General features: G+C 70.7%; 4 protein-coding genes and 1 non-coding gene across 11 annotated transcripts; 4 read left to right on the top strand and 1 right to left on the bottom strand.

Moving 5' to 3' along the window:
- Positions 1 to 20: 20 nt before the first annotated feature.
- ZC3H10 (zinc finger CCCH-type containing 10) lies at positions 21 to 2422 on the top strand. Its single transcript, XM_038171511.2, has 2 exons — positions 21 to 175; positions 694 to 2422. The coding sequence occupies exon 2, from the start codon at positions 740 to 742 to the stop codon at positions 1916 to 1918; it is 1179 nt and encodes a 392-aa protein (XP_038027439.2). The 5' UTR covers positions 21 to 175; positions 694 to 739; the 3' UTR covers positions 1919 to 2422.
- A 466-nt stretch (positions 2423 to 2888) lies between these two features.
- Positions 2889 to 11114, top strand: ESYT1 (extended synaptotagmin 1). The gene is given in 33 exon segments (XM_072031885.1): positions 2889 to 3061; positions 3064 to 3230; positions 4097 to 4138; positions 4278 to 4412; positions 4534 to 4607; positions 4732 to 4804; positions 4878 to 4938; positions 4941 to 4966; positions 5083 to 5138; positions 5230 to 5353; positions 5424 to 5567; positions 5569 to 5601; positions 5848 to 5930; positions 6045 to 6093; positions 6179 to 6268; positions 6351 to 6611; positions 6701 to 6787; positions 7380 to 7529; positions 7613 to 7744; positions 7969 to 8145; positions 8240 to 8322; positions 8426 to 8474; positions 8563 to 8652; positions 8903 to 8998; positions 9095 to 9166; positions 9264 to 9350; positions 9438 to 9584; positions 9676 to 9826; positions 9926 to 10022; positions 10111 to 10239; positions 10326 to 10430; positions 10542 to 10592; positions 10690 to 11114. Coding segments are annotated over 33 exon segments (3294 nt in total). The 5' UTR covers positions 2889 to 2922; the 3' UTR covers positions 10724 to 11114.
- An 883-nt stretch (positions 11115 to 11997) lies between these two features.
- MYL6 (myosin light chain 6) lies at positions 11998 to 15065 on the top strand. Of its 2 annotated transcripts, XM_072031871.1 has the most exons (7): positions 11998 to 12129; positions 12377 to 12404; positions 13725 to 13868; positions 13965 to 14138; positions 14225 to 14302; positions 14409 to 14447; positions 14836 to 15065. In XM_072031871.1, the coding sequence occupies exons 1-6, from the start codon at positions 12127 to 12129 to the stop codon at positions 14435 to 14437; spliced, it is 456 nt and encodes a 151-aa protein (XP_071887972.1). In that variant the 5' UTR covers positions 11998 to 12126; the 3' UTR covers positions 14438 to 14447; positions 14836 to 15065. The 2 variants fall into 2 exon arrangements, with proteins under 2 accessions (XP_071887972.1, XP_038027481.1); XM_038171553.2 differs by lacking the exon at positions 14409 to 14447.
- Positions 15066 to 15142: 77 nt separating this feature from the next.
- SMARCC2 (SWI/SNF related BAF chromatin remodeling complex subunit C2) lies at positions 15143 to 24228 on the bottom strand. Of its 6 annotated transcripts, none has more exons than XM_038171542.2 (29): positions 24033 to 24228; positions 23770 to 23889; positions 22982 to 23067; positions 22578 to 22659; positions 22390 to 22482; positions 22239 to 22308; positions 22009 to 22078; positions 21822 to 21897; positions 21589 to 21720; positions 21374 to 21489; positions 21134 to 21258; positions 20990 to 21049; positions 20858 to 20895; positions 20076 to 20206; positions 19919 to 19990; positions 19726 to 19839; positions 19449 to 19602; positions 19203 to 19295; positions 18836 to 18958; positions 18697 to 18759; positions 18344 to 18602; positions 17893 to 18054; positions 17745 to 17809; positions 17530 to 17659; positions 17285 to 17451; positions 17062 to 17196; positions 16658 to 16982; positions 15847 to 16218; positions 15143 to 15617 (listed from the first exon to the last, which is right to left on the bottom strand). In XM_038171542.2, exons 1-29 carry the CDS (start codon positions 24141 to 24143, stop codon positions 15187 to 15189), a joined length of 3975 nt encoding a protein of 1324 aa, XP_038027470.2. In that variant the 5' UTR covers positions 24144 to 24228; the 3' UTR covers positions 15143 to 15186. The 6 variants fall into 6 exon arrangements, with proteins under 6 accessions (XP_038027470.2, XP_038027467.2, XP_038027471.2 ...); XM_038171539.2 differs by having other exon boundaries at positions 18836 to 18955; positions 24033 to 24227; XM_038171543.2 differs by having other exon boundaries at positions 16135 to 16218; positions 24033 to 24226.
- Positions 24229 to 25089: 861 nt separating this feature from the next.
- TRNAS-CGA (transfer RNA serine (anticodon CGA)) lies at positions 25090 to 25171 on the top strand. Its single transcript has one exon. It is a non-coding gene; the product is annotated as a tRNA-Ser (tRNA).
- Positions 25172 to 26280: the final 1109 nt, after the last annotated feature.

Raw genomic sequence — 26280 nt, 5'->3', positions numbered from 1 at the left:
GTCACGGAGCGGGAAGAGGAGCGGGAGCCCCGCACGGCACGCCGGGAAATGCCCCGAGGCTTGTTCCGGGTCGCCCCGGAAGCACCATAGAGCACTTCCGGCCCGGCGCAGAGCGGCAGCCGGAAGGGGCCGCTCATTGTTGGCGCTGGAGGACCCGCGAGGAGGCCGCGAGCGGGTGAGTGCGGGGCCGGGCCGGGCCGCGCCGCACCGGGCGGGGCCGCTCCCACACCGGGGGCCGCCCCCGCGCCGCCCCCCGGGGCCTCGAGGCGGCCGCGGCCGCTCCATTGCGAACCGGGCCCCGCCAGGCCCCGCTCCGGGCCTGCCCCGGGCCTGCGGGCGGTTGCCATGGCGACCCGGGGGGGGGGGAACCGCGCCCCCACCGCCCCTCCCGGTGCGACCGGACCCGGGCCCTGCGGGGCGTCACGGGACGGCGGCCCCGGTGCCCCGGCGGCTCCTGGGTCCCGTATAGGCCGCCCTCATGAGGGCACCGGCACCGGGCGGCGGCCGCGCGGGGCTGCCCGGGCTCTACCGGTGACTCCCGGAGCCTCCCGGGGCCGCACCGGGCCGGGCCGCGCCGTCCCCTGCCCGCGGTGCCCGGGGCTGCCGGGGGGTGGGGGCCGCCCGGTGCCCCCCGGTGCTGCTGCCCCGCGCTCACCCTGCCCGCCCCCCTCCCTCCCTTCCTCCTTCCCGCAGTGCCCCGAGGCCGGCGGCCCCCGCAGCGGCGGCGGCGGCGGTGAAGATGCCCGACCGGGACGGCTACAACAACGGTGGCGGCGGCGGCGATGAGGTGGGCGCCAACGCAGACGACATCTGCCGCGACTTCCTGCGCAACGTCTGCAAGCGGGGCAAACGCTGCCGCTTCCGGCACCCCGACATCAGCGAGGTGACCAACCTGGGCGTGCGCAAGAACGAGTTCATCTTCTGCCACGACTTCCAGAACAAGGAGTGCGTGCGCCTCAACTGCCGCTTCATCCACGGCACCAAGGAGGACGAGGACTGCTACAAGAAGACGGGCGAGCTGCCCCCGCGCCTGCGGCAGAAGGTGGCCGCCGGCCTCGGCCTCTCCCCCGCCGACCTGCCCAACAGCAAGGAGGAGGTGCCCATCTGCAGGGACTTCTTGAAGGGCGACTGCCAGCGGGGCGCCAAGTGCAAGTTCCAGCACCTGCAGCGGGACTACGAGTACGAGGCGCGGGGGATGGCCGCCCGCGAGCAGGGCCTGGGCACCGCCGTGCGCCGCTACGACGCCATCTACGACCCCGACCGCTACGACGACCACGAGCCCGTGCTGAAGCGGCGGCGGGTGGACGGGCTGCACTTCGACACCTACGAGTACAGCTTCACCAGCCCGCGGACGGTGGAGTACCGGCTGCTGGAGGAGGAGAACATCATGCTGCGCAAGCGGGTGGAGGACCTGAAGAAGCAGGTGAACAACCTGCTGGCCACCAACGAGGTGCTGCTGGAGCAGAACGCGCAGTTCCGCAACCAGGCCAAGGTGATGACGCTCAGCTCCACCGCCACGGCCACCGAGCAGACTCTGGCCCCCACCGTGGGCACCGTCACCAACTACAACCACAGCATCGCGCAGACGCACACCACGCTCAGCAGCCAGGCCCTGCAGCCCCGGCCCGTTTCCCAACAGGATTTGGTCGCCCCCGCCGGCGCCCAGGCGGCGCCCCCGGCCAACGCCGCCCCCCCCATGAACCCCGAAATCACACCGCTCTCGGCCGCCCTGGCGCAGACCATCGCCCAGGGCATGGCCCCCCCGGTCTCCATGGCCCCGGTGGCCGTTTCGGTGGCTCCGGTGGCCGTGTCGATGGCGCAGCCGCTGGGGGGGATCACCATGAGCCACGCCACCACCCCCATGGTGACGTACCCCATCGCCTCGCAGAGCATGCGGATAACGGCCATGCCGCACTGACCCCCCCGCAGCGCATCCCGCCTCGGGAGGGGGGGCGAGGACAGGAGGCGAGCGGGAGCCGAGTCCCAGCGTGGGATGGAGAAACTGTGGGGGCTCCAGGCTTCGGGGTGGGGGGGCGCAGGAAATGGGGCGCCCCCCCAGTGGGTGGCTGTGGCCACCGTTAACCCCGAGCAGCCGTGCGTGGGCTTTGGCGTGACGGCGAATTCAGGGAAATGGGGGTTAACGGGGGGGGGGGGGGCGCGGCGTGTGGGGGCCTCGTGGTGACCCCAGCCCCTCCGCTGCCCCCCCCCCCAGGACAGAGGGACAGCCGCGAGGGGGGAGCCTTGCTCTGGACTAAGCCCCCAGCTCCGGGGGCTGTGAGCCTCAGTGCCAGGGCTTGTGGCACGGCCATGGGGGGGCCGGGGGGGGGCAGCACCGGCCGCTCCCTGTCCCGGTGTTGTGCCCCCCCCCCAGCCCGTGTAATGTTTTCAGCTATTAAAGGACGCGACCTGCGTGCGCTCTGCACCAACGTGGGAGTCAGTGGGGGGGGGCAAAGAACCGAAAGGGGGGGGCAGGACTTTGTTGGGGGAGGGGGGGGGGCAGGACCTTTTGGGGAGGGTTCAGGACCTTGGGGAGGGGCTCAGGGCCTGGGGGGGGTTCAGGATCTTGGGGGGGGCGCTCAGGACCCGGGGCTGCCCCCTCCCCACAGGCCCTGAAGCCGTGGCCCCGCGGCCGCTCCAAAAAAGGGCAAATGGCGATATGGGCAGGAATTTAATAATTATGGCCGGGGGGGGGCACGGGCGGGGTCCCAGGAGGGGAGAGGAGGGGAGGGGGGGGGAGCAGCGCGCCCCGAGAGCCCCGCCCCTTCCGCGCAGCGCCAATCAGCGCGCGGCACTCCGGTCCTGGGCGCCAATAGGGAGCGGGGGGCGTGGTCTGAGGGGGGGGAGTGGGCGTGGTCTGTTGGGGGCGTGGTCACCGAGCGGTGTGGGCGTGGCCAGCGGGAGGGCGTGGCCAGTGTTGGCGCGATGGAGCCGCGGGGCGCGGGTTCGGGTCCCGGTCCCGGCTCCGCTCCCGGCCCCGGGCTGGGCGCGGCGGCGCTGGCGGCGCTGGGCCGGCGGCTGCTGTGGGCGCTGCCCGCCTACGCCGCGGGGCTGCTGGGGCTGGGCGCGGCGCGGTGCTGCTGGCGCTGGCTCTGTACGCCGGCTGGAGGCGGCGGCGGCGAGCCCGGCAGCGGGGGCTGAGCCTGGCCGCCCGCCTGCAGAGCGACGAGGAAGCGGCCGTGAGAGCCGCCGCCGCCGGGCTGGGAGCGGCCCGCGGGGAGCTGCCGGCCTGGGTAAGCGGGGACCGCCCGCGGGGACCGCCCGGAGACGCCGCCTGCAGCGGGAGGGCGGCGGCTGCGGCCCGGGGCGGGGGGGCCGGTCCCGTTCCCGCTCCCGTTACGGTCCCGGTCCCGTCCCGGTCCCGTCCCCGTTCCCCATCCCCTTCCTGGTCCCGGTCCCCATCCCCTTCCTGTCCCCATTCCTCATCCCCTTCCCGGTCCCGGTCCCGATCCTCATCCCCATCCCTTTCCCGTTCCCCCCCCGGTCCCGTCCCCGTTCCCCATCCCCTTCCCGTCCCCATCCCCTTCCTGGTCCCGGTCCCGGTCCCGTCCCCGTTCCCCTTCCCGGTCCCGTTTCCCCGCCCAGCCCCCGCTGCGCAGCTCTGTCCCTTTCGCCCCCCCCCCCCCCCCCCCCCCCCCCGGAGCCCCCCGCCGCATTGCACCACCCCCGCTCCGGCCCCGAGGTCCCCCCCCGGTTCCGCTCCCCCCAGGACCCCGCTGCCTCCCCCCCCCCCAGCCCCACCCTGTGCCCCCCCCGGGGTGCCCGTGCCCGCAATCCGTTATCTCCCGCGGCTTCCGCCGTGCCGTGACTCACGGGGCTCGGGGGGGGGCCGCTTCCTGCCTGCCTGCAGCCTGGGGCGACCGCAGAGACCACATCCCCCCCCCGGGGAGGCTGGGGGGGGCCGGGACCCCCCCCCCCATGGTTCCCCCCACCCCAGGACCCCCAGAAGGAGCCAGGCTGCGGCCAAGAGTTGGGCACAGCCCGGGGAGGGGGGGGGGGGGGGAAACTGAGGCACGGGGCTGGCAGTTACCGACCCCCCCGCGGCACCGGGGGGCTCATAAGGTGCCCCCCCATCTGTCCCCCCCCCCCCACCCCCCAGGTGAGCTTCCCGGACGTGGAGAGGGCGGAATGGCTGAACAAGGTGAGGAGCACGGCCCTACAAAACCATGGGGACCGCTGTATGGCTGGGCGCTCATCCCCGCTGTGTGTCCGTCTGTCCGTCCATCCCTCTGTCTGTCCGTCTGTCCCTCTGTCCCTCCCTCCGTCCGTCCGTCCCGCAGGTCCTGGCGCAGGCCTGGCCGTTTTTCGGGCAGTACATGGAGAAGCTGCTGACGGAGAGCATCGCCCCGGCCATCCGCGCCTCCAACAACCACCTGCAGACCTTCACCTTCACCAAGGTGGACATGGGCGAGAAGGTAGGAGGGGGCTCCCCCCGTCCCCCCCCCCCGTCCCCCTGTCACCTTGTCACCTCCCCCCCCCCTCAAATCAGCCCCTCCCCACCCCATTGCCCCCCCTCCCTCACCGCTGTCTCCGCAGCCCCTCCGGGTGCTGGGGGTCCGGGCACACCCTGGCACCCACAAGAGGCAGATCCTGCTGGACCTCAACATCAGGTGAGCGGGCAGAGACCCCCCCCCAGAGCTGCTGGGGCTTCCCCTCGTTGTTTTGGGGGGGGGGCAGCGGGATGAGGGGGGGGTCCTGCTACGGCCCCCCCCTCGCCACGTCCCCTCTCCCCAGCTACGTGGGTGACGTCCAGATCGACGTGGAGGTGAAGAAATTCTTCTGCAAGGCGGGGGTGAAGGGCATGCAGGTGAGGGGGGGGCTGTTTTGGGGGCTGTGAGGTGATGGGGGGGGGTCTGCATCTCAGCGCTGCCCCCCCCCAGCTCCACGGGACGCTGCGGATCATCCTGGAGCCCCTCCTGGGGGACGTGCCCATCGTGGGGGCCTCACCATGTTCTTCATCCGGCGCCCGGTGAGTGCCCCCCCCGGGGGACCGACAGCCCCCAGCTCCCCCAGGCAGGATGGGGCTGGGGTCCCCCAACCCCTCTGACCCCCCCAAACCCCTTCTGCCCCCCCCCAAAACCCCAGACTTTGGACATCAACTGGACGGGGATGACCAACCTGCTGGACATCCCGGGGCTCAGGTGAGCCCCAGCGCTAACGGGGGGGGTTCCCAGCCCCCAGGGCCGTGCTAAATCATGGCCCCCCCCCTCCCAAATCTTGTCCCCCCCCCAGCTCGGTGTCGGACACGATGATCATGGACACCATCGCCTCCTACCTGGTGCTGCCCAACCGCCTGCTGGTGCCGCTGGTGCCCGACCTGCACGAGGCTGCGCAGCTCCGCTGCCCCCTGCCCCGGGTACGGGCTGTGGGGGGGGTGTATGGGGTTGGGGGGGGGTCCTGGCCCCCATCTGACCCCCCCCTTGCAGGGCGTGGTGCGCGTGCACCTCCTGGGTGCCCGGGAGCTGCGGAGCAAGGATCGTTTCATGGGGGGGCTGGTGGAGGGCAAGTCGGACCCCTACGCCGTGCTGCGCGTGGGCACCCAGCTCGTCACCAGCCGCGTGGTCCCCCAACGAGCTCAACCCCACCTGGGACGAGGTCTACGAGGTGAGGACCCCCCCCCCCAAGTGTGCCCCCCCCCCCGCCGTGTTGGTGTGTGACCCCCCCCAACAAAAGGTGGGGGGCTGCGGGGATCCCTCTGTCCCAACCCCCAGGGGGTTGCGGTGTGTGGGGGGGGTTTTGGGTGGCCCCCGGTGGGTTTGGGGGGTGGGAGCACCCCGAGGGGACCCCCCCGGGACTAAGGACTCCCCCCCTGTGCCCCCCCCCCTCAATTCACCCCCCCTCTCCCCCCAGTTCATCGTGCACGAGGTGCCGGGGCAGGAGATGGAGGTGGAGCTGTTTGACAAGGACCCCGACCAGGACGACCTCTTGGGCCGGTGAGGGGCTGGGGACCCCCGGGGCTGCAGCCCCCCCCCCCCAAAAAAAAAAAAACAACCCCCCCCCAAAAAAAAAACAACACAAAACCCTGAGCTCACGGCCGCTCCCCCCAGGATGAAGTTGGATTTCGGGGAGGTGCTGAAGGCGCGGGTGCTGGACGAGGTGAGGAGGGGGCTGCGGGTGGGATTTGGGGAGGGGGGGGGCACAGGGGGGGGGCCGTGCTGACCCCACTGTGCCCCCCCCCAAGTGGTTCCCGCTGCAGGAGGGGGGCCAGGGCCGGCTCCACCTGCGCCTGGAGTGGCTGACGCTGCTGTCTGACGCCTCCAAGCTGCCGGAGGTGAGGGGCTGGGGGTGGGGGGGCCGGGGGGGGGCTCTGCCACACTTAATGCCCCCCCCCCTTCCCGCTGTCCCCCCCCCAGGTTTTGCAGAGGAACCGCACGATCGCCGCCAAGCCCGACCCCCCCTCAGCAGCCATCCTGGTGGTGTACCTGGACCGGGCGCAGGAGCTGCCCGTGAGTGTGGGGGGGGCTCTGGGGGGGGAGGGGATCGGGGGGGGGCTACGAGGTGCCCCCTGACCCCCCCCACCCCCCCAAAAAAATTCCATGTAGATGAAGAAGCCGGGCAAGGAGCCCAACCCCGTGGTGCAGGTGTCGGTGCAGGACGTGACGAGGGAGAGCAAGGTGGGGGGGGGCACAATGAGGCCCCCGGGGAGGGGAAGGGGGCTGGGGGGGGGGCTGGGGGGGGTCTCTTACATCGCCCCCCCCCCCAGGTGGTGTACAACACGTGCTCCCCCGTCTGGGAGGACGCCTTCCGCTTCTTCCTGCACGACCCCGCCAACCAGGACGTGGACATCCAGGTGGATCCCAGCCCCCCCCCCCCCCCAAAAAAAAAATCTGCCCCCATTCCCCCCATGCTCCCCCCCCAAATCCTGCCCCCATTCCCCCGTGCTTCCCCAAATCCTGCCCCTATTCCCCGTGTGCCCCCCCCAAAATCCTGTCTCTATTCCCTCCCATGCTCCCCCCAAAATCCTTACCCCTAAATCCTGCCCCCATTCCTCCTGTGCCCCGCCCCAAAATCCTGTCTCCATTCCCCCCACACTGCCCCCAAATCCTGCCCCCATCCCCGTGCCCCCCCCCCAAAATCCTGTCCTCATCCCCCCACACTCCCCCCAAAATCCTCCCACTCCCCAAAAATCCTTCCCTTACACCCCATACCCCCCCAAAATCCTATCCCTATCCCCCCAATGCTCCCCAAAATCCCTCCCCCAAATCCCACCTTACCCCCCGTGCCCCCCCCCATCCTTCCCCTCTCCCCCCACCCCCTACCCCCCCACCCCCTTTTTCTCCCCGTTCCCCCCTTTTCCCCCTCCTCCCCTTTTTCTCCCTCTCACCCCCTTTTCTCCCCTTTCTCCCCGTGCCCCCCCCGCGCCCCCCCGTGCCCCCCCCCAGGTGAAGGACGACCCCCGGCAGGGCTCCCTGGGCTCCGTGTCCGTGCCCCTCTCTCGCCTGCTGCAGGCTCCGGAGCTGACCCTGGCGCAGCCGTTCCCCCTGCAGCACTCGGGGCCCTGCAGCCGCCTCTACATGAAGCTGGTCCTCAGGGTGAGGGGCTCGGGGGTTGGGGGGGGGCTAGGGGAAGGGGGGGCCCTCCTCACCCCGCTGACCCCCCCCCCGTACGCCCACAGGTTCTTTATCTGGACGCCCCCGAAGGCGGTGCCCCCCCGGGCACCTTGGAGCTCCCCGTGGGTGCCGGTGCCGGCACCGAGAGCGCACGGCGGCCCAGTAAGGCCAGTCCGGACCCCCAGTTTGGCACCGAGGTGGGAATGGGGGGGGGCTGGGGGGGGGGGCAGGATGGAGCTGAGGGGCTGGGGGGGTGTCCTGGGGGGGGGGGGCGTAGGGCTGGGGGATTGGGGACAGGGTGTGCGGGGCAGGACCCCCCTTGTGCCCGGTACCCCAAAACACCATGTCCCCGTGTCCCCCTCCCCATGTCCCCGTGTCCCCGTCCTCGTGTCCCCCCCTCGTCCCCATGTCCCCCCCCCAGGCCGTGCTGCGGATCCACCTGCTGGAGGCCGAGGACCTGGTGGCCAAGGACAATTTTTTGGGGGGGATGGTTCGGGGCCGCTCCGACCCCTACGCCAAGGTGCGCGTGGCCGGGCGGGCGTTCCGCAGCCGCGTGGTGAAGGAGGAGCTCAACCCCCGCTGGAACGAGATCTACGAGGTTTGGGGGGGGGGGGGGAGGGCTGTGACCCCCCCCAGAGCGTGGCTGTGCTGTGGGGGGGGGGCCCCCTCGGTGACCCCCTCCCCGTCCCCAGGTGGTGGTGAACAACGTCCCGGGGCAGGACGTGGAGTTCGACCTCTTTGATAAGGATATTGATAAGGATGATTTCCTGGGCAGGTGGGTGCTGGGGGGGGGCTCAGGGAGGGCTGGGGGGGGGGGGGTTATCAGCAGTGGGACCCCCCCTCACGCCCCCCAATTCCTCCCCCCCCACCCTCCCCAGGTGCAAGGTGCCGCTGCGCCGGGTGCTGAGCAGCCGCTTTGTGGATGAGGTAGGAGAGGGGCTGGGGGGGGGGCACCTGGGAGGGGGGGGCACACGGGGGGGGGGTCTCACCCGGCCTCCCCCACCCCCCCCTGCAGTGGCTGCCCCTGGAGGAGGTGAAGTCGGGGCGCCTGCACGTGCGGCTGGAGCGCCTGGAGCCGAGCCCCAGCGCTGCCCTCCTGGAGCAGGTACGGGGCTGGGGGGGGCGGGGGGGCACCGGGGGGGGGCCCTGGGCCGGGCCCCTCACCCCCCCCCCCCATCCTCACCCCCCTCATCCTCACCCCCCCCTCCCCATTTCCCCCATCCCCCTTCTGCACACCCCCACCTGTCCCCATCCCCACCCTCATTTCCCCCCCCCCCCATCCTTCACTGCCCCCCCCCCCTCCCTCCCTGTGCCCCCCCTTGGGTGCCTGCCCCCCCCCGTGGTGCCCCCCCCAGGTGCTGCACGCCAACAGCCTCCTGCAGCCCTCCCGGGGCGAGGAGCTCTCGGCCGCGCTCCTCTCCGTCTTCCTCGACCGCGCCGCCGACCTCCCGGTGCGTCCTGCTGGGGGTCTCTGCCCCCCCCCCCGGCCCCCCCCGGGCCCCCCTCCCTCGGTGTGCCCCCCCCCAACCGCTGTGTCCCCCCCCCAGCTCCGCAAGGGCTCCAAGCCGCCCGCCGCCTTTGCCAGCCTGGCCGTGCGCGACGTCTCCTTCAAAACCAAGGTGGGACGAGGGGTCCGGGGGGGTTCGGGGGGGTCTGGGGGGGTCTGGGGGTTCCGTGGGGGGGGGTTGCTGACTGCTTCTGCCCCCCCCGCCCCAGACCTGCGCCCCCAGTGCCGAGCCGGTGTGGGATGAAGGCTTCTCCTTCCTCATCAAGCGGCCCCACGTGGAGGTGCTGGAGCTGCAGGTGGGTGCCCCCCTCCCTGGGGGGGGGGGTCCTTGGTGGGGGGGGGGGTCCTGAGGCGGGGGGGCTCTGAGCCGCTGTCGCCCACAGGTGAAGGACGAGGGGGGGCAGCCCCTGGGCTCGCTCAGCCTCCCCCTGTCCCGGCTGCTGGGGGCCGAGGCGCTGACCCTGGACGGGTGGCTCCCTCTCTCCGGGGGGGGGCCCCGCAGCCAGGTCCTGCTGCGGGCACAGCTGGGGGTGAGTGGGGGCATTTTGGGGGTGGGGGGGGTGGGGGGGGGCACAGACAGCACCTTCCTCACCCCCCCCCGTCCCCTCTCGGCCTCCCCAGGTCCTGGTGTCGCAGCACTCGGGGGTGGGGGCCGGAGGTGCCCCCGTGCCGGGGGGGGACCCCGAGCCCCTGGAGGCGGCGGCGGGGGGGCAGGAGGAGGAGAGCGGGGCCGGGGGGGGGCCCTGCGGCAGCGCCTGCCCCCGACTGAGAGGTAAGGCTGGGGGGAGGGGGGGGCACCCCTGGGATGGCGATGGGGCCGCTCAGAGCCTCAGCTTCCCCCCCCCACCCCTTTTGTGCCCCCCCCCCAAAGCCGCACGGAGCAGGAGCCGGGGGGGGCCGCGCCTGCAGCTGACGCTCTGGTACCACGCTGACGAGCGCAAGCTGGTGGCCATCGTGCACGGCTGCAGGTAAGCACGGAGGGGGGGCTGCTCAGAGCAGGGACCCCCCCCCAGCACCGTGACCCCCCCCCCATACCGAAATGCCCCCCCCAGGCAGTCTGAAGGCGCTGTCCAAGGAGCTGCCCGACCCCTACGTGTCCCTGGTGCTGCTGCCCGACCGCAGCCGCGGCACCAAGAGGAAGACGGGCGTGCAGAGGAGGACCCTGAACCCCGAATTCAACGAGAGGTAGGGGGGGCCTCCCTGGGTCGGGGGGGGGGCTGCCCAGCCCGTCCCGGTGCTCCTCACCCCCCCCAAAATCCATGGCCCCCCAGGTTTGAGTGGGACGTGCCCCCCGAGGAAGCTGCGCGGCGCAAGCTGGAGGCGCAGGTCAAAGCCAGCGGCTCCTTCATGGCCCGCGAGAAGGAGGTGCTGGGGAAAGGTAGGGGGGGGTCGGGGGGGGGGCTGGGGGGGTCGGGGAGGGGGGGTCGGGTGGGCTCAGGGGGGTGTGGGGGGGCACAGAGCCCCCCCTGAGCCCCCGCTCTCCCCCAGCTCCATCTGGACCTGGCGCAGGTGGATTTGTCGGAGGGAGGAACCCACTGGTGAGTGGGGGGGGGCTGGGGGGGGGAATGGGGGGGGGCAGTGCCTTTATCTCCCGCCCCCCCACCCCAATTTCATCCCCTCCATCTCCCCCCCCAGGTATGAGCTGCGGGATGAGCGGAGCAGCCCCTAACGCGCCCCCCCCACCCCCTGCTCCCCACTGTGCCTGGGGCCGTGCGAGGGGTGGGGGGCACTGGGGGGGGCTGCCCCCCCCCCATCACATCCCCCCCGCCTCACCACTGACCAAAGAAGCCGGGGTGGGGGCCCCGCGGCCCCCCCGCCCCCCGCCTGCGCAGACTGTTATTTATGTCGTGCCTTCACCCACCGAGAAACCTCCCCCAGCGCCGGGGGGGGGACACACAGGGGTTGTGTGTGCCCCCCCCTCACCCCCCCCCCAAACTGCTGGGAGCTGCTTTTGTCAGAGCCGCCCTCACCGCCGCTGTGCCACCGCCGCGCCCCCCCCGCGCTGCCTTTGGGGGGCTGCGACCCCCCCACGCTGCCCAGCAAATAAAGGAGGGAGGAGACGGCGGTGTCTTAATGGGGGTCCTGGGGTATGGGGGGGGGCACGGGGGGGGGGGCTCTGCCCCAGGGGTGTCCCCTGCTGGGGGGGGGGGCTCCCTACCTTGGTGCCACTTGGGGGGGTGCCAGCTTTGGGGGGTGTCTTTGGGGTGTCCCCATGGGGGTGTCCCTCAGGGGGTGCCGGTATCGGGGTGTTCTCCGTGGGGGTGTCCTTTAGGGGATGGTTCCTGGGGGGGGTCCCCAGCTCCCTGTCCCCATGGGGGTGTCCCTGGTGGGGGCCACCACCGGGATATTCCCCAGTGGGGTGTCCCTTAGGGGGTGAAGTATCGGGGTGTTCTCCGTGGGGGTGTCCTTTAGGGGATGCCATCACCGGGATGGTTCTTGGGGGGGGGGGGGGAGGGGGTGTCCCCAGCTCCCTGTCCCCATGGGGGTGTCCCTGGGGGGGGGGCCACCACCGGGATGTTCCCTATTGGGGTGTCCCTTAGGGGATGGGGGCGTGGGGATGCTCCCCGTGGGGGTGCCCCCTGTGGGGTGCTGCCCTTGGGGGGGGGCACTGGTGGGGGGGTCCTTATCAGGGTGTCCCCCGGGGGTGTCCCCCTAGGGCTGCCCCCACCCCCTCTGGCCATCGGGGTGCCCCTCCCAGGGGTGTCCCCCCCCCACCCCCCACCCTGACCCCCCCCCCATGGGGAGGTGGCCCCAGACCATCCCCCATTGGGGTCCCCCCCCCCGGGTGCCCCCCCGGGTGCCCCCCCCGGCCCCGTTCGTTGCCCATCTATAGGCAAAAAATCCCCCCCGGGATAAGGGGCGTGGCCTCCCCGCGCCCCGCCCCCCTCATGCATAATTCATGAGCTCATTACCGCGCCGTGACGTCAGCGGCTCTCAGCCAATGGGCGCGCGGTGACGTCGGGGCCGTACAAAGGCGCCTCCCGGAGGCCGCGGCCCAGAGCGGGACCGGGACCGGCACCGGGCGGGGGGAGCGGGACCAGCACCGGGACCAGCACCGGGAGCGGAGCCAACATGGTGGGGAGCGGGGCGGCACCGGGGGGGGTAACGGGGGATTGGGGGGGGGGTTGGGACCGGGATGGGCGGGGGCGGCGGGCACCGGGCGGGGGGGGGATGGGGGTGATGGGGGGGGGTGGGGGGGGGACGGGGGGGGTGCACCGGGACCGGGAGCGGGCTCGGGGCTGGCACCGGGCGGGGGGCCCCGACGGCGCGGGCGGTGCCGGTGCCGGTGCCCGCTGACGGCCGCGCTCTCCCCCCCCCGCAGTGCGACTTCTCGGAGGAGCAAACCGCCGGTGAGTGCCCGGGACCACCGGGCCCACCCGGGACCCCCCCCGGATCCCCCCCCTCGAGGCCCGGCCCCGCCGCTCCCCGCGCTTCCTGCCCGCCGCCGCCCGGGCGGGTCCCGGGGCAAAGTCGCTCCGGGGACCGGGGCGGGGGCCGGGGCTGCACCCGGGGCTGGGGCGGGGGGGGGGGGCGCTCGGGACCCTGGGGGGGGCTCCGGGCTCGGGGGGGGGGACACCGGGGGCCGGGGGGGTTCCGGGGCCTCTTGCGCCATTTGCCCTTATATGGGCACGGCGCGGGCCGGGCCGCGCATTCCTGCGGGGCGGGGCCGCCCCGGTGCGGGGGGGGGGGGGGCGGGAAGCGGTCCCGGCCCTTCCTGCACGGGAGGGGCCCCCCCCCGCGCTCCCGGAGCCCCCCCCCCCGTCCGCTGGCGTCGGGTCCCGATGGGAAACCGACCCCGATGGGAAACGGGAGCTGGGCCGGGGGGGTGCTGGTGCAGGTGATGGGGTCCCGGGGTGTGGGGGTCCCGGGGGGGGTCCTGTGGTGCCTGGCCCCATTGGTGCCGCTTACAGCATCCTCCAGCTGCAGCATCGCAGCAGTGTGTGGTATGGGGTCCTGGAGGTGCATGGGCCATAGGAGCAGGGTCTGTAGGAAGAGGTTATGGGGTCCTGTGCATGCAGCATTCATAAGAGAAAGATATGGGGTCCCATAGATGCAGGGTCCCTAGAAGCAGGTTATAGGGTCCTGTACGTGCAGGTTGTGGGGTCCCAGAGGTGCCGGGTCCCTAAGAGTAGGTTATGGGGTCCCATAGATGCAGGGTCCATAGCAGCAGGTTATGGGGTCCTGTAGGTGCAGCATCCATAAGAACAAGTTATGGGGTCCTGTAGGTGCAGGTCATGGTGTCCCATAGGTGCAGGGTCACTAAGAGCAGGTTATAGGGTCCTGTAGGTGCACGTTATGGGGTCCCAGAGGTGCAGGGTCCCTAGGAGCAGGTTATGGGGTCCCATAGATGCAGAGTCCATAGGAGCAGGTTTTGGGGTCCTGTACATGCAGCATCCATACGAGCAAGTTATGGGGTCCTGTAGGTGCAGGTTGTGGGGTCCCAGAGGTGCCGGGTCCCTAGGAGCAGGTTACGGGGTCCTGCAGGTGCAGGGTCTGTAGGAACAGGTTTTGGGGTCCTGTACATGCAGCATCCATAGGAGTAGCTTATGGGGTCCTGTAGGTGCAGGTTACGGGGTCCCAGAGGTGCAGGGCGCTGCAGCACCGGCTCCCACGGGGTGCGCGGTCCCATGGGGGTGCCCGGCCCCCCCCCTGACGCGGGCACCCTGCAGAGTTCAAGGAGGCGTTCCAGCTCTTCGACCGCACCGGGGACGGGAAGATCCTGTACAGCCAGTGCGGGGACGTGATGCGGGCGCTGGGCCAGAACCCCACCAACGCCGAGGTCATGAAGGTGCTGGGCAACCCCAAGAGCGATGGTGAGTGCCCCCCCCCCAACCCTCCCCATACACCCCCCACACCCCGGGACCGCTGCCCCCGGCCCCCACCCACGTTGCTCCGTGTCCCCCCCGCAGAGATGAACCTGAAGACGCTGAACTTTGAGCAGTTCCTGCCCATGATGCAAACCATCGCCAAGAACAAGGACCAGGGCTGCTTCGAGGACTACGTCGAGGGGCTGCGGGTCTTTGACAAGGAGGGCAACGGCACCGTCATGGGGGCCGAGATCCGCCACGTCCTCGTCACCCTGGGTGAGCACCCACCCCCCCTGGTTCCCGGACCCCCTCCCCAATTTCCCCCAGGGCCACCCCGAGGTGACCCCGTCGCCGTCCCGCAGGTGAGAAGATGACGGAGGAGGAGGTGGAGCAGCTGGTGGCCGGGCACGAGGACAGCAACGGCTGCATCAACTACGAAGGTGAGCGCCGGGCTGGTGGCCGGGGGGTCCCCAGGGGGGGGGTCCCAGGGGGGCTCAGCCCCGTTCCCAAGCCCTCCCTGACCATCATCTCCTTCCTTCCTCCCAGCGTTTGTGAGACACATCTTGTCAGGGTGAAGCCGCAGGGGTACGCCTCTTCCCATCCTCCTTCAGTTACTTACTTAACATTTTTTTCCTCCCTTTTTTTCCCTCATTTAATTTTTTCTTCTTTTTTTTTTTTTACTTTTTGGGTGGAATTTTTTTTCTTTTTAAGCAAAGAAAAAAAAAAAAAAAAGCCTCCAAAGCCTCCTGGTTTGCGCTCTCGCCCCCTTTCTCCCTCGGTGCAGCCCCTGCCCCCCCCGCATGCCCCTCTGCATGGAGCCGCAGCCGTGCCCGCGGGAGCCGCAGCGCCCGGTGCCGCCGCCTCTCCTCCTCCGTCTGCCTGGGGTCTGCTGCGGGCTCCTGCCTCTCTCCGGGACGAGGGCTGGGGGCGCGGAGCCCCCCCCCTCACCCCACGTTTTCTTCTCTCTCCACAGAGCTGGTCCGGATGGTGCTGAGCGGCTGAAGACCTCCGTACCCCCCCCATTCCCCCCACCCCACCCCCCGGTCTGGGTTTTGTGCCTTTCCCCCTTTTTTTTTTTTTTTTTCCTTCCCCATTGTCCCCCCCCCCCCCCCAGCACTGCTGAGCTCCCCCCACGCCCCCCCCCCCCACCGCTCCAGCCCCACCGGCTAAGTTATTGCTCCGCGAATAAAGAGGTGGCGGAGAGATGCTGCGTCCTTCAGCCTGTGTGTGACCCCCCCCATGCAGCCCCCTGCCCCCCCACAGACCCTGCCACTCGAATACGTTTCTTCCCGCCCCGGGGACTTGGAATTTTATTTTTGTTATTTTAAAAAAAAAAAGGGAAGGGGAGAGAGGGAGATTGGGGTGTAGGGAGGGGTTGGGGAGGGGGGACAAAAACAGAAAGGAGCTGGGGGGGTTGTTGGGGAGGGGGGGGGGAATGCCCAGTTGCCAGGTGGGATTGGAGCTGTCTCATAAATAGCCGGGGTGCAGCAGGGTCCCCGGCCCGCCCGGGGAGACCAACACTTAAATAAAATCCGGGACAATCATCATAAAAAAATACCAAAGCGGGGGGGTGGGGGTGGGGGGGCTTCCTCTGGGGTCTTGCGGGGGCGGGAGGGGCCGGTCTCCCCGGGCCTGCGGCGGGGGGCGCGGGGTGCAGCGTCCTCGGCCCCGGGGGGCGCTCACTGCGTGGGGGGACGGGGGTGGCCGTGCTGGGGCTGGGCGCGATGGGGTCCGTCTGCAGGGGGGGGCCTTGATCTGCACGGAGAGAAAAGGAAAGGAAAAAAGGGGGGGGGGGGGGGTCACACCTGGGGGGTGACACAGGGAGGGGTGCGAGCGCACCGCGTAGCCCACCGCCCATGAGAAGGTTTGAGCGAGGCCCCCCCCAGCCCTGCTCCAGCCCGATGCGCATGGGTGAGGGGATCCCTCCCCGCCGTGAGTGACCCCCCCAGTCCCCCCCGAAGCCCCCCACCCCCCAATGTCTCACCTGCGAGGAGGCCGGGGTTGGGAAGGAGGCTTCCCTGCACGGCGGCCACGATGGCGGGGCTGTGCGCGGCGGCCGAGCCCCCCGCGAGGTGCGGCAGGGCCAGGCCGGGTGGGTTAGGCGGGGGGGGCAGCCCCCCGGGCGGCATGCTGCTGGCCAGGGCCCCATGCAGCGGGAGGGCGGGCGGGTTAGCGGGGAAGGTGGCCCCGATGGACTCGGCTAGGGGGTTAGCCATGCTAAATGGGATGGCGGATGGAGGCAATCCGAAGGGCAGGGCCGCGGGCGCATTACCGGGCACGGCGGGGTGGCCGCTGCCACCGAGGCTCCCAGCCAGGCTCTGGGACGGCGGCTGCTGCCCGGGGAACGGCGCCGGGGCTGCGGGAGAGGAGGGAAACGTTACGGGAAGGCCTTGAGGAGCACCTGGGCCAACCCTCCCTCTGCCACCAACAGGGGGACATCCCCCTGCCACCAACAAGGTCCCTGCCTTGGACCCAGGCAGCACGGCCAAGCTTTCCTTGAACAGGGACAGGGACAAGGACAGGGGCAGGGGCAGGGACACCCCCTCCCTGGACAGCCCGCTCCAACACCCCCCCACCCTCCCAAAAACTGCCTCCCCATTCCCATCCCAAACCTCCCCCGGCACCACCCGAGGCCATTCCCTCTCCTCCCATCCCTACCATCCGCAGCCCCCCCCCGCCCAGCTCCCCCCACCTTCAGGTAGATGGCGAGAGCATGAAATTGTGGGAGGGGGGGAACCATCAGGGCTGAGACCCCCCCCCCAGCCACCCACCCACCCCCTCAGCACCCCGCTCACCGTGCGGGATGGCCGGGCCAGGCTGCGGGGCGCCCGGCGGCGGGGGTGGCTGCGGCGGGGGGGCCCCGGGCAGCGGCTGCCCCCCGGGCTCAGCGGGGGCCACCATGGCGGGGGCGGGCGGCGCGCCCAGAGGGTGGGCGGCGGGGGCCAGGGGGGTGCCGGTGGCGGGCAGGGGCTGAGCCCCCGGCGGCAGGGGGGGCGGCTGCTGCTGCTGCTGCTGCAGGTGCTGGAAGTGCTGCTGGCGGGCGCGCATCTCCGCGTACTTCAGCTGCTCCATGTGGAAGGCCTGGCGGTCCGCCAGCAGCTGCTGCCGCTGGTATTCCAGCTACGGGGAGGCACAGGGGGGTCAGTAGAGGCTGCCAGGGTGTGTGGGGGGGGATGCTCAAGGTCTGCGCCCTGCTCACCGCCTCGCGCTCCCGGTCCATGATGGTCTCGAGCTCCTCGAAGTGCCGCAGTTTGATCTCCAGCTTCTTCATCTGCGTCTCCACCAGCAGCGCCACCAGAGACTTGATCTTACGCTCCTCCACGGCCGCCAGGTGCTGAGGGGATGGGGTGGGGGGGTCAACACCTGCAGGAAACCCCCCCACATAGACACACAGAGCCCCCCTGAAGCCCCCCAACCCGCACCTTGGCCTTCACAGCAGCTGCGGCCAGCGCGGCGGCGGCGGCGGTGGAGAGGTTCCCCTCGCCGATGTCCCGTTCCACCTTCGCCTTGCGCTCGGCCTCGGGCTCCGGTGGCTCCTTGGGCACCTCGTCCTGCGCCTCCTTCGCCTCCTTCTCCTTCTCCAGGTCCCCTGCAGGGGGCAGGGGTGGTCAGTGAGGGGTGGCTGGGGGGGGCTCCGCACCCCCTGCCCGGCCAGGCCTCCTCTCACCTGTGCCATCGCTGTCGCCCTTGTCCGACTCCTTCTCACCCTCCGGCTCCTTGCCCTTCTCCTCCTCCTTCTTGGCCATGTCCCCCAGTTTCTCCTTCACCTCCTCCTCGGCGGTGCCATCCCGGGGCTCCTGGGGAAGGGACCAGACCCGGCTGTTTGCCCCCCCAATTTCCAACCTCCAGCAGGGCCCCACCCTGCGCCCCCAGCCCCGCTACCTTCGCCTCCTTCTTCTCCTCCACCGGCTGCGCCTCTGCCCGCGCCTCCTCCGTGCCGCTCTCCTCTGGGGACACAGGCACAGGGTGAGCCCCCCCCCGTGCCAAAAACCCATTGCACAGAGCCTCCCCCAGCCCCCCCAGGCGGTACCTATCCGCTCGGGCTCGTCGGAGGTGGTGCCGGCGATGCCGCTGCTCTCCAGCCCGAACGCGGGGTCGGCTTTGCCCGTCACCTTGGCTGCCTCCTCCACCTTGCGGACGTGCGCCTCCACCAGCGCCGTGGGCACCTCCTCCTTCATCTTGGAGAACTCCTCTGCCAGAGCAGCGCGATGCCGCCCGTCAGCAGGGGGCTGAGTCCCCCCCCCAGAGCCAGCCCCGCTCCTTGGCACCGCACAGCCCCCCTGGAGGTGTGGGGGGGCTCATCCCGTGTCCCATGTCCCAGCTCCCCATCACCGCCCGCGGCCCCGTGCCGTGCCGCCCGTTCTCTGGCACTGCTCGGCCCCCTCTTGCCTCCACCGCCCTGGGGGGGGGTCTCGTGCCCCTAACACCACGGCCGACGGCACCCCCGGGCTCCGACCCCTGCGGGGACGCGGCCGCATTACCCAGCGCCGATTTGGCGGCGGCGGAGGCGACACGGGGGTCGACAACGGAGGCCAGGAAGGCGACGGTGCTCATGACGGGGTTGCCGGACTGGCTGAAGGGGATGGGCTGGTAGGCCAGGGGCCCCAGGGACGCCTCCGAGTCCTCCAGGTAGGGGTCCTCGATGGGCAGCCGCAGGAAGTGCAGGATGCACTCGTCCTGCGTCCGGCTGCCCACGTGCTCCGACACCTTGTTCCAGTCGTCCTTGTACATCTCCAGGGCCTACGGGGTGGGGTGTGGGGGCTCAGCGGGGCTGGGTGGCCCCGTTACCAACGCTCCCTCCTCCCCGGGACCCCCTCCCAGATCCCTGGCTCACCTCCAGCAGCAGCAGCGTCTCCTGCTCCGTCCACTCCCGCGTGGCGCTGGCGGCAGCTTTGCTCTGTGGGGGTGAAACAGGGGGTGAGCAGCGGGGTGGGGGCACGGAGAGGGAGCAAAGAAGGGGCCGGGGCCCCCACCTTGGAGGGGACGTTCTTCTTGGTGTACATGTCAGTGCGGAGGCCGAAGTTCTGCATGTCGGCCGGCTTCTCCTTGCTCTTGTCGGGGAAGTTCAGCATCTGCTGCGAGGCCGAGGTCTGCTGCTGGGGAGGAGAGGGGACGTTGGGGGCACAGCCTGGGGGGCGGCAGGCCCGAAAAGACGCAGCTCCCCCCCCCCCCTCCCCATCCCCGTCCCTCCCTGGAGACGCCGCAGTGCCCCGTCTCGTCACGGTGTCCCCCCCGCGTCCCTGCTCCCCAGGGCAGGGCGGCATGCGGGGCGCGAGGGGGAGGAGGGAAGGAGCCTTCCTCGGCCAGCGGCGGGGGGACGGGCCCCATGCAGCCGCCTACCAGCTCCGGCTTCCCTTTCACCGTCTCGGTGACGAGGTCTTCGATCTCTTTGCTCTTGCGGCCCGTCTTGGCGTCGCCGTCGCTCTGCCGGCCCTGAGGCACAGACAAAGCTGTGCTCAGGCCCCCCCCCCCCCCCAGCCCCCTCAAAATCCCAACGCTAACCCCCCCCCAACACCCCCCCCCCACGGGGACCGGGGAAGGCGGACGGGACGCGGAGGCGGCGGGGGACCCTCGTTGCGCACCCACCTGGGGCGTCTTGGGCTGCAGAGGCACCAGCCCCGAGGGGGTGTCGGCCAGGACATGGAAATGAGAGGTGGGTGGGGGGCCCATGGGGGTGGGCCGGCTCTCGGCGTCCACCTGGTAGTTGATGAGGCCCCACTGCTCCAGGAAGGCGTGGACCCTGCGGAGGAGGAAAAAAAAAAAGGGGAGTGGGGGGGGGCTCAGAGGAGGAAAAAAGGGGGGGGCTCAGAGAGGGGGGGGCGGCTGCCAGGGGCCGAGCCGCGTGCGGCAGGGCCAAACGCACCGCATGATGGCACAGACGTCGCCCGCCAGGTTGCGGCGGCAGGCGGTGGAGGTGAGGTACTCCTGCGGGTTCAGGCGGTACGTGTCGATCATGAAGTTGCGGTAGGCCAGGTATCTGCGGCAGGGAGGGGGCCGTCAGCACGGCGTGGGGCTGGGGGGGCACCGAGGGACGGGGCGGGGGGGCTCGGCCTCACATTTCGGGGGTCTTGGACTTGTTCTTGCCGTTGAAGAACTCGGGCAGGGCTCGGCGCTCGATGGCGTGGACGCTGCAAGGGGGAGGCACGGGGGGGGCTGGCACCGCGCCGGGCTGGCAGCGGGGCACCGGCCGTGGCCTCGGGGGCGCCCCCGTACCTGTTGTAGTCGAACCAGGCGGCGTAGCTGGGGATGATGATGTGGTGGGTCTGCTCCGTCACGTTGTCCTCGTGCAGGTCGGGGTTCTTGGCCTGCTCCCCCTTGCTCCCGGTGCCGTTCTCCTCCTCGTCCTGCGGGACACGGGCACCACGTGGGCAAAGGGCCCCGACCCCTCCTTCGCACCCTCACCGAGCACGGGATGGGGATGGGGTCCACAGCATGGTTTGGGGTGGATGGGACCTTAAGGACCTGGTTTGAAGCCCCCCCCCCTCCATGCACAGCGCCCCCTCCCACCAGCCCCAGCTGCCCACAGCCCCGGCCAGCCTGGCCAGGAGGGGGCAGCCACAACCGGCTCCAGTAACAGACCCGTTCCTCACACCTAACTCCCATCTACCCTTTCCTTTTGAAGCCATTTCCCCTCATCCTATCACTACAGACCTCAGGGAAAAGCCTTTTACCACCTTCCCCATAAGCCCCCTGTACAGGGCCCCCCCAGAGCTTTCTCTTCTCCAGGCTGCACAACCCCAGCCCCTCGTCAGAGGGCAGCTGCTCCAGCCCCAGGATCAGTTTTGTGGCCTTGCTCTGGACACCCTCTAATATGCCAGCAAACGAGGCCTTTTTGTCCCCAGAAGAGGGACAAAAGAGGTGACCGTCCTACAGCGCTGACCCTGTTTCTGGAGTGGGGAGCACGGTCCTTGGAGAAGGGAAAAGGGTCCCTTGGGCAGGGAAAAGACCTCACGGGGCTGCTGTCACCGAGGGCTGGCACAGCCCTGTGGCCTCACCTTGCCGGCTGTCTCCATGCTCTCGTCCTCCTGCTCATCTGGAAGAGAGGACACGGGGGCAGTTTTGGGCACCGCTGGCGTGGCAGCACCAGGGACTGGCCGCAGTGCCCAGCCCACGGGGCTCGGACTCACCCAGGTCAGTCATGGTGCCCCCCTTGACGGGCGCAGACTCCGAGTCCTTCTTGGTGTTGACTGCAGCAGAGGGAGGAGGCGCTGAGCGCCGGGGCGCTAGGACAGGCACGGCCCCGTGGGGACACTGCCGGCCCCGGCCCTGACCTGTTTTGGGCAGGGTGACCTCCTCCACGTTGGGGACGGGGGAGGGCTCGTCCATGTCCTTCGTCAGGTCCTCCTGCTCCTCCTCGCGGTGCCCGCGCTTGGACTTGTTGTAGGGGGTGGAGGGTCTGTGAAAGCCGGAGCCCCCCCGGCCCCATCAGCACCACAGCCGGGGGGACAGCCGGGCTCCCACAGCCCCTGCCCTGGGGCTGAATCCGGCCCCGCTGCCCCCCCTAGGCTCACCCCTTCTTAGCGTTCTTCTTTTTGGCCTCTGGGGTGGGCGAGGGCGAGGGCGAGCGCTTCCTCTTCTTGTAGTTGCCTCCCTTCTTGTCCCGCCGGTCCGAGTCGGGGCTGTTCACCTGTGGAGGACGCAGGGATCATGAGGCATGGGACTGGGACCCCCCCAGGGCAGAGCCCCCTCCCCGTGCGTCCCCCGGGGGCAGCCACCCCGCTCTGACCTCATCCGTCAGTGTCTTGGCCGAAATCTTCTTCCTGCGGGCGACGGGGCTCTTCTCGTCGGTCACCTCGTAGTCCTCCTCGTTCATCCACTCGTTGAAGGTGTCCGTGTCCAGGATCCACTTGGCATGGACCTGCGGGCGGGGCCCGGACGGATCGGTGACCCCCAGGGTGGGCAGGGAACGGGGGGGGGGTCCATCCACAGCCACCAGCTGGGCCTGGGGGTCCCCATCACCTTCCGGGGTTTCTCCGGTGTCGGGGCGTCCTCCACGGAGGCCTCGATCTCGTTGGCCGGGATCCAGGTGTCGTAGCTGCGGGTGCAGGGGCAGGGGGGGAGTGGGGGCGTCCCATTAGGCTGCAGCCACGTCCCCCAGCCCCAGCACGGAGCGGTGGCTCCCCGGGACCCCCCGGGACCCCCTCACCTGTCGGGGTAGTAGCCCCAGTGCAGCAGCACCTGCTTGTCTCGCTTCATCACCGGCCGGACCCACTCCTCTACAAGGCACAGGCAGAGGGCACGGTGCTGGGCATGGCCCCCACCACGGCTCCGACTGCCCCCGGGGGAGCTGCCCCGGTGGCCACGCACAGCCCAGCCCCCAGCACTGCCCCCCCAATGTTTCCCCATCGTTTCTGAGCCCCCCAGGCTCACACCCACCTTCCTCCAGGTTCCCGGGGACGGGGCAGACGACGTGGGACGCGTTGCTCTTGTCCTCGGTCACGGTGCCCTGCAAGGAGGGGGGAGCGCGGGGCTGAGCACCGCGACGCAGCCTCGGATGGGCCCCCCCCACCCCAGCGCTGCCACCAACCTGGTGCCTCTTGACGATGTCCTTCAGCTTGCTCAGCAGCTTGGGCTCAATCTCCTGGTGCAGGAAGATGTTGGGCCGGGCCAGGCAGTTGTTCTGGGGATGAAGAGCAAAGCGTTGAGCGGGATGGGGGCAGACTCGGGGGGGGGGGATCTCCAGGGGAGGGGCTGGAAGGGGAAGCACCCCCTTACCTGCACCAGGGATTTCTCGATGGTCATGAACATCTCCACGTTGCGATCCATCCGCGAGGGATTCTGGAAATCGAAACGCCGCCTTATTGGAAGAAAAGAGCGACTCTCATGAAAGCCACAGCTCCGGTCTCCTCGTCAGCCAGCCGCAGCCTGCCTGGCGGGGGGGGGGAGCCTGAACCCCCCCCAGGGCTCCGTGGCCGGGGGGGGACATCCCCCAGCTCACAGCCCAGCCCAGGCAGCCACCTACGCACAGCCCAGCCCAGGCAGCCACCGAGCTGGGGCAACCCCCAGTGCTCCCAAAGAGGGGATAAAAGCTCTGTCCCCCCCCCGCCCAGACCCCACAGCTCCCACCCCAGCCCCCTCCCACTCCCAGCCCCCCCCAATGGGGTGCGGTGGGTGCTCACCATCCTTGGTCGCTCTTGAACTTATAGGCGGCTGCCAGGATGTGGCACAGGGCTCCCCCCGCCTTGAAATCCAAGAAGCATTTGATCTGTAACGGGAGGAGAGGGGTCAGGGGGGGTGCACGGGACAGCCCGGGGCACCGGGAGCTGTCACCAGCACATCGGGGGTGCCGGACCCGGGTCAGTGGGGCTGCGATGCAGACGCTGGGTTGGGGGCTGGGCAGGGGGGGCTGCCAAAAAGCCCCCGTGCTGGGGGGCTGGCCCCAGGTCAGTGGGGCGCTGTCTGTGGTCTGGCGCTGTCCCAGGTGGGGGGCAGCTGCCAAGCAGGGCACGGCCCTGGGGTCAGCGGGGGGCTGTCCCCGGGCTGCTGGGGCACAGACCCTCACCGGGGCATCGTCCCCGTGTGGGGCCACGGTCCCTGTGTGGGGCCAGGGTCCCTGTATGGGGCCAGGGTCCCTGCGCCAGGCACTGGCCGTACCAAGGCCATTGTCCCTGGGTTTCTGTCCCCAGGCCCCCGAGGCGCTGCCCCTGCTCCCGGTGTCGTCCCCCGGCCGTGGTGCTCCCGGGGGCAGGGGGGCACCGTCCCCACATCCCCGTGTCCCCACATCCCCGTGTCCCCTCGTCCCCAGCCGCCCTCCCCGTGTCCCCGGGCCGCAGCCCACGGTCACGGAGGCGCCGTCCCCGTCCCCGCTGCCGGGGGGGGGCCGTGCCCGGGGGCTGGGGGAAGGGGCGGGGAGGTGAGGGGGGGGTCCCGGTCGGGGGGGGGCCGCCTTTGTGCGGCGGGGGCTCACCGGCAGCTTGGTGAGGGGCGCGTTGCTGACGTGCTTCCCGAACACCTCCTCCTGGAACTGCAGCAGCTGCACCACCAGGCTCGACAGCGACTTGTTGGTGGGGGGCTCGGCCTGGATGTACTGGGGGGGGGGGAAAGGGGGAGGCGGGGGGGGGGTCACGGCCCCGCCGCGGGCCGCAGCCGGGGCCTCTCCCGCCGAGCCGGGCCCGGGGGGGGCGGCGGGGCCGTGACAGGCCGGGCCCGAGGCGGCCGCCCCCGCGCTACCTTCTTGTAGTTCTTGCCGAGCCACAGGCGCACGTTGTCGAACTGGCTGACGGTGTCCGAGGCCTCGTAGTACTTGACGTTGGGGCCGCCGTCCTTCTTCCGCACCGCCATCTTCCAGCGGGCCGGGCCGCTCCCCGCCGCGCCGCTCCCCGCCGCCACAACGGCCGCGCCGCGCCGGTAGCGCCGCCTGCCGGGCGCAAACTGCGTAGCGCTGCTGGGCGTAAAGTGCGTAGCTGCACTGCCGCCTGCCGGGCGTAAAGTGCGTAGCGCTGCTGGGCGCAAAGTGCGTAGCTGTACTGCCGTCTGCTGGGCGCAAAGTGCGTAGCTGCACTGCCGCCTGTTGGACGTAAAGTGCGTAGCTGTGCTGCCGCCTGCCGGACGTAAAGTGCGTAGCTGTACCGCCGCCTGTTGGACGTAAAGTGCGTAGCGCTACTGGGCGCAAAGTGCGTAGCGTTGTGCTGCTGCCTGCCGGACGCAAAGTGCGTAGCGCTGCTGGGCACAAAGTGCGTAGCTGTACCGCCGCCTGCTGGACGTAAAGTGCGTAGCGCTGCTGGGCGTAAAGTGCGTAGAGACGTACCACAGCCTACTGGACGTAAAATGCGCAGGGGACGTACTGCCCCCTGCTGGACGTAAAGTGCGTAGTGACTGCACCGCCCCCTACCGGACGCAAAGTGCGTAGAGTCTGCGCTGTCCCTTGCTGGACGCAAAGTGCGTAGTGGCCGCCCGGAGCCCTACCGGACGCAAAGTGCGCAGCCTTGCCCCGCCCCCTGCCGGCGCGGGGCCGCCCCGCTCCCCCCCCCTCCCCGCTCCCCCCCCCCCCGCTGCCCGCTCGGTACCGGCGCGGCCGCGGCGCCCCCTGCCGGGCCGGGTCCCGGCTGCGCCCTCTGCGGGCCCACGGGGGAGAACGAGCGGGGGAGGGGGGAGGAGAGCCCCGGGGCGGCGTGGGGCGGGGGGGGGGCGGGATCGGGGGGTCCCGGGGCCGGTGCCGGGGCCGGGCGGGGCCGGGTGGCGGCTCCGGGCCGGGTCTAGGCGGAGGGAGGCGGAGGAAGGCGCGGGAGTCACGGTGGCCGAGTGGTTAAGGCGTTGGACTCGAAATCCAATGGGGTTTCCCCGCACAGGTTCGAATCCTGTCCGTGACGCGAGCGCTGCTTTTGCGGGGGGGCCGCGAGCCCCGCGCTCAACGGCACCGGGGGGGGCTCGGGGACACCCCGGGAGGGGGCTCCCACCCCCCGCACCCCCTTTTTTTTTAACGGAGGGGGCAACGGCGCCGAGATCAGGCCCTGGGGGGGGGACTGGGGGCTGGGGGGTTACCGGAGCCCAGCACCGGGGGGGGGGCAGCCCCCAGACCCCCGGGGGTGCCGGGGTCGGGACAGGGGGGGCCCCCCCCGGTAGGGGGCTGGGTGCGGAGCTTGGGACCCCCGGGAGCGGACGCAGACCCTGAGCCCATGGGTAAAGCAACCAGAACGGCGTTTATTGGGGATGGGGCCCGGCCCTGCCCCCCCCGGCACGGGGGCACTGCAGGCACGGGAGGAGAAAGGAGTGTAAAAAACAACGAAACGGATGCAAATAAATTAAATTCCCAACAAGGAAACGTAACCAGGGGCTGAGGGGCCCGGCCGCGGTACTTCAAAAATGAAATAGGAGGGGGTTGGGGGGGGGGGAGGGAATACAAACAAGAAAAGGGCGAGAAGTACAAAAAAAAAATACAGAACCACAATCACGAGTGTCCGCAGACAAACACCAGCAACAGCGGAGGAAGCCGAGCTGAGCACCCATGGGTGGGCGCAGCGGGAGGGTGGGAGCCCCCCCCCGGGGTGCCAGGGGGCTGCAGGATCACGGGGGGGCCAGGCTGGAGGAGAGCTGGAAGGGCAGGGCTGGGGGGGCTGTTGGGGGGGCATGGGGGCAGCTCAGTCCATGCCCGGGGCAGGTTCTCCCCCCTCTGCCCCTCTCCCCGCCAGATCTGCCCCCCAGGTATGGTCTGGTCGGGGGGGGGGGGCAGGAGGCCAGGCCAGCAGCACAGCAGCAGGGACACTTCTGAGCACGGAGGCGAAAAATGCGGAGATGAAGCCCGAGGAGGATCGAGGCAGCGGCTACGTGAGAGCTGCCACCGTCCACAGCACCACAGCCACGGCACACGGAGCCGGGGGGGCAGTGTTCCCACCCCGGGGGGGGGCAGCAGTTATTTGGGGGAGGTTGCTCCTTCTTTCTTCCCCCCCCGAGAGCCACGAAATGGGGAATGCTGAGCTGC

Source organism: Anas platyrhynchos, chromosome 34 (assembly GCF_047663525.1).
Source record: "Anas platyrhynchos isolate ZD024472 breed Pekin duck chromosome 34, IASCAAS_PekinDuck_T2T, whole genome shotgun sequence".
Classification (NCBI taxonomy): Eukaryota; Metazoa; Chordata; class Aves; order Anseriformes; family Anatidae; genus Anas; species Anas platyrhynchos.
The sequence above is the reverse complement of the archived record's forward strand: the minus strand, read 5'-3'. Positions and strand labels throughout refer to the sequence as shown.

Coding starts and splice junctions, on each gene's coding strand:
- ZC3H10 (XM_038171511.2), top strand. CDS start 740: ATGCCCGACCGGGACGGCTACAACAACGGTGGCGGCGGCGGCGATGAG.
- MYL6 (XM_038171553.2), top strand. Junction 13,869..13,964: donor GGGCAACCCCAAGAGCGATG/GTGAGTGCCCCC, acceptor TCCCCCCCGCAG/AGATGAACCTGAAGACGCTG. Junction 14,303..14,835: donor CGGCTGCATCAACTACGAAG/GTGAGCGCCGGG, acceptor CTCTCTCCACAG/AGCTGGTCCGGATGGTGCTG.
- SMARCC2 (XM_038171542.2), bottom strand. CDS start 24,143: ATGGCGGTGCGGAAGAAGGACGGCGGCCCCAACGTCAAGTACTACGAG. Junction 22,483..22,577: donor TCGAGAAATCCCTGGTGCAG/GTAAGGGGGTGC, acceptor CTTCATCCCCAG/AACAACTGCCTGGCCCGGCC. Junction 15,618..15,846: donor CAACCCCGGCCTCCTCGCAG/GTGAGACATTGG, acceptor CTCTCCGTGCAG/ATCAAGGCCCCCCCCTGCAG.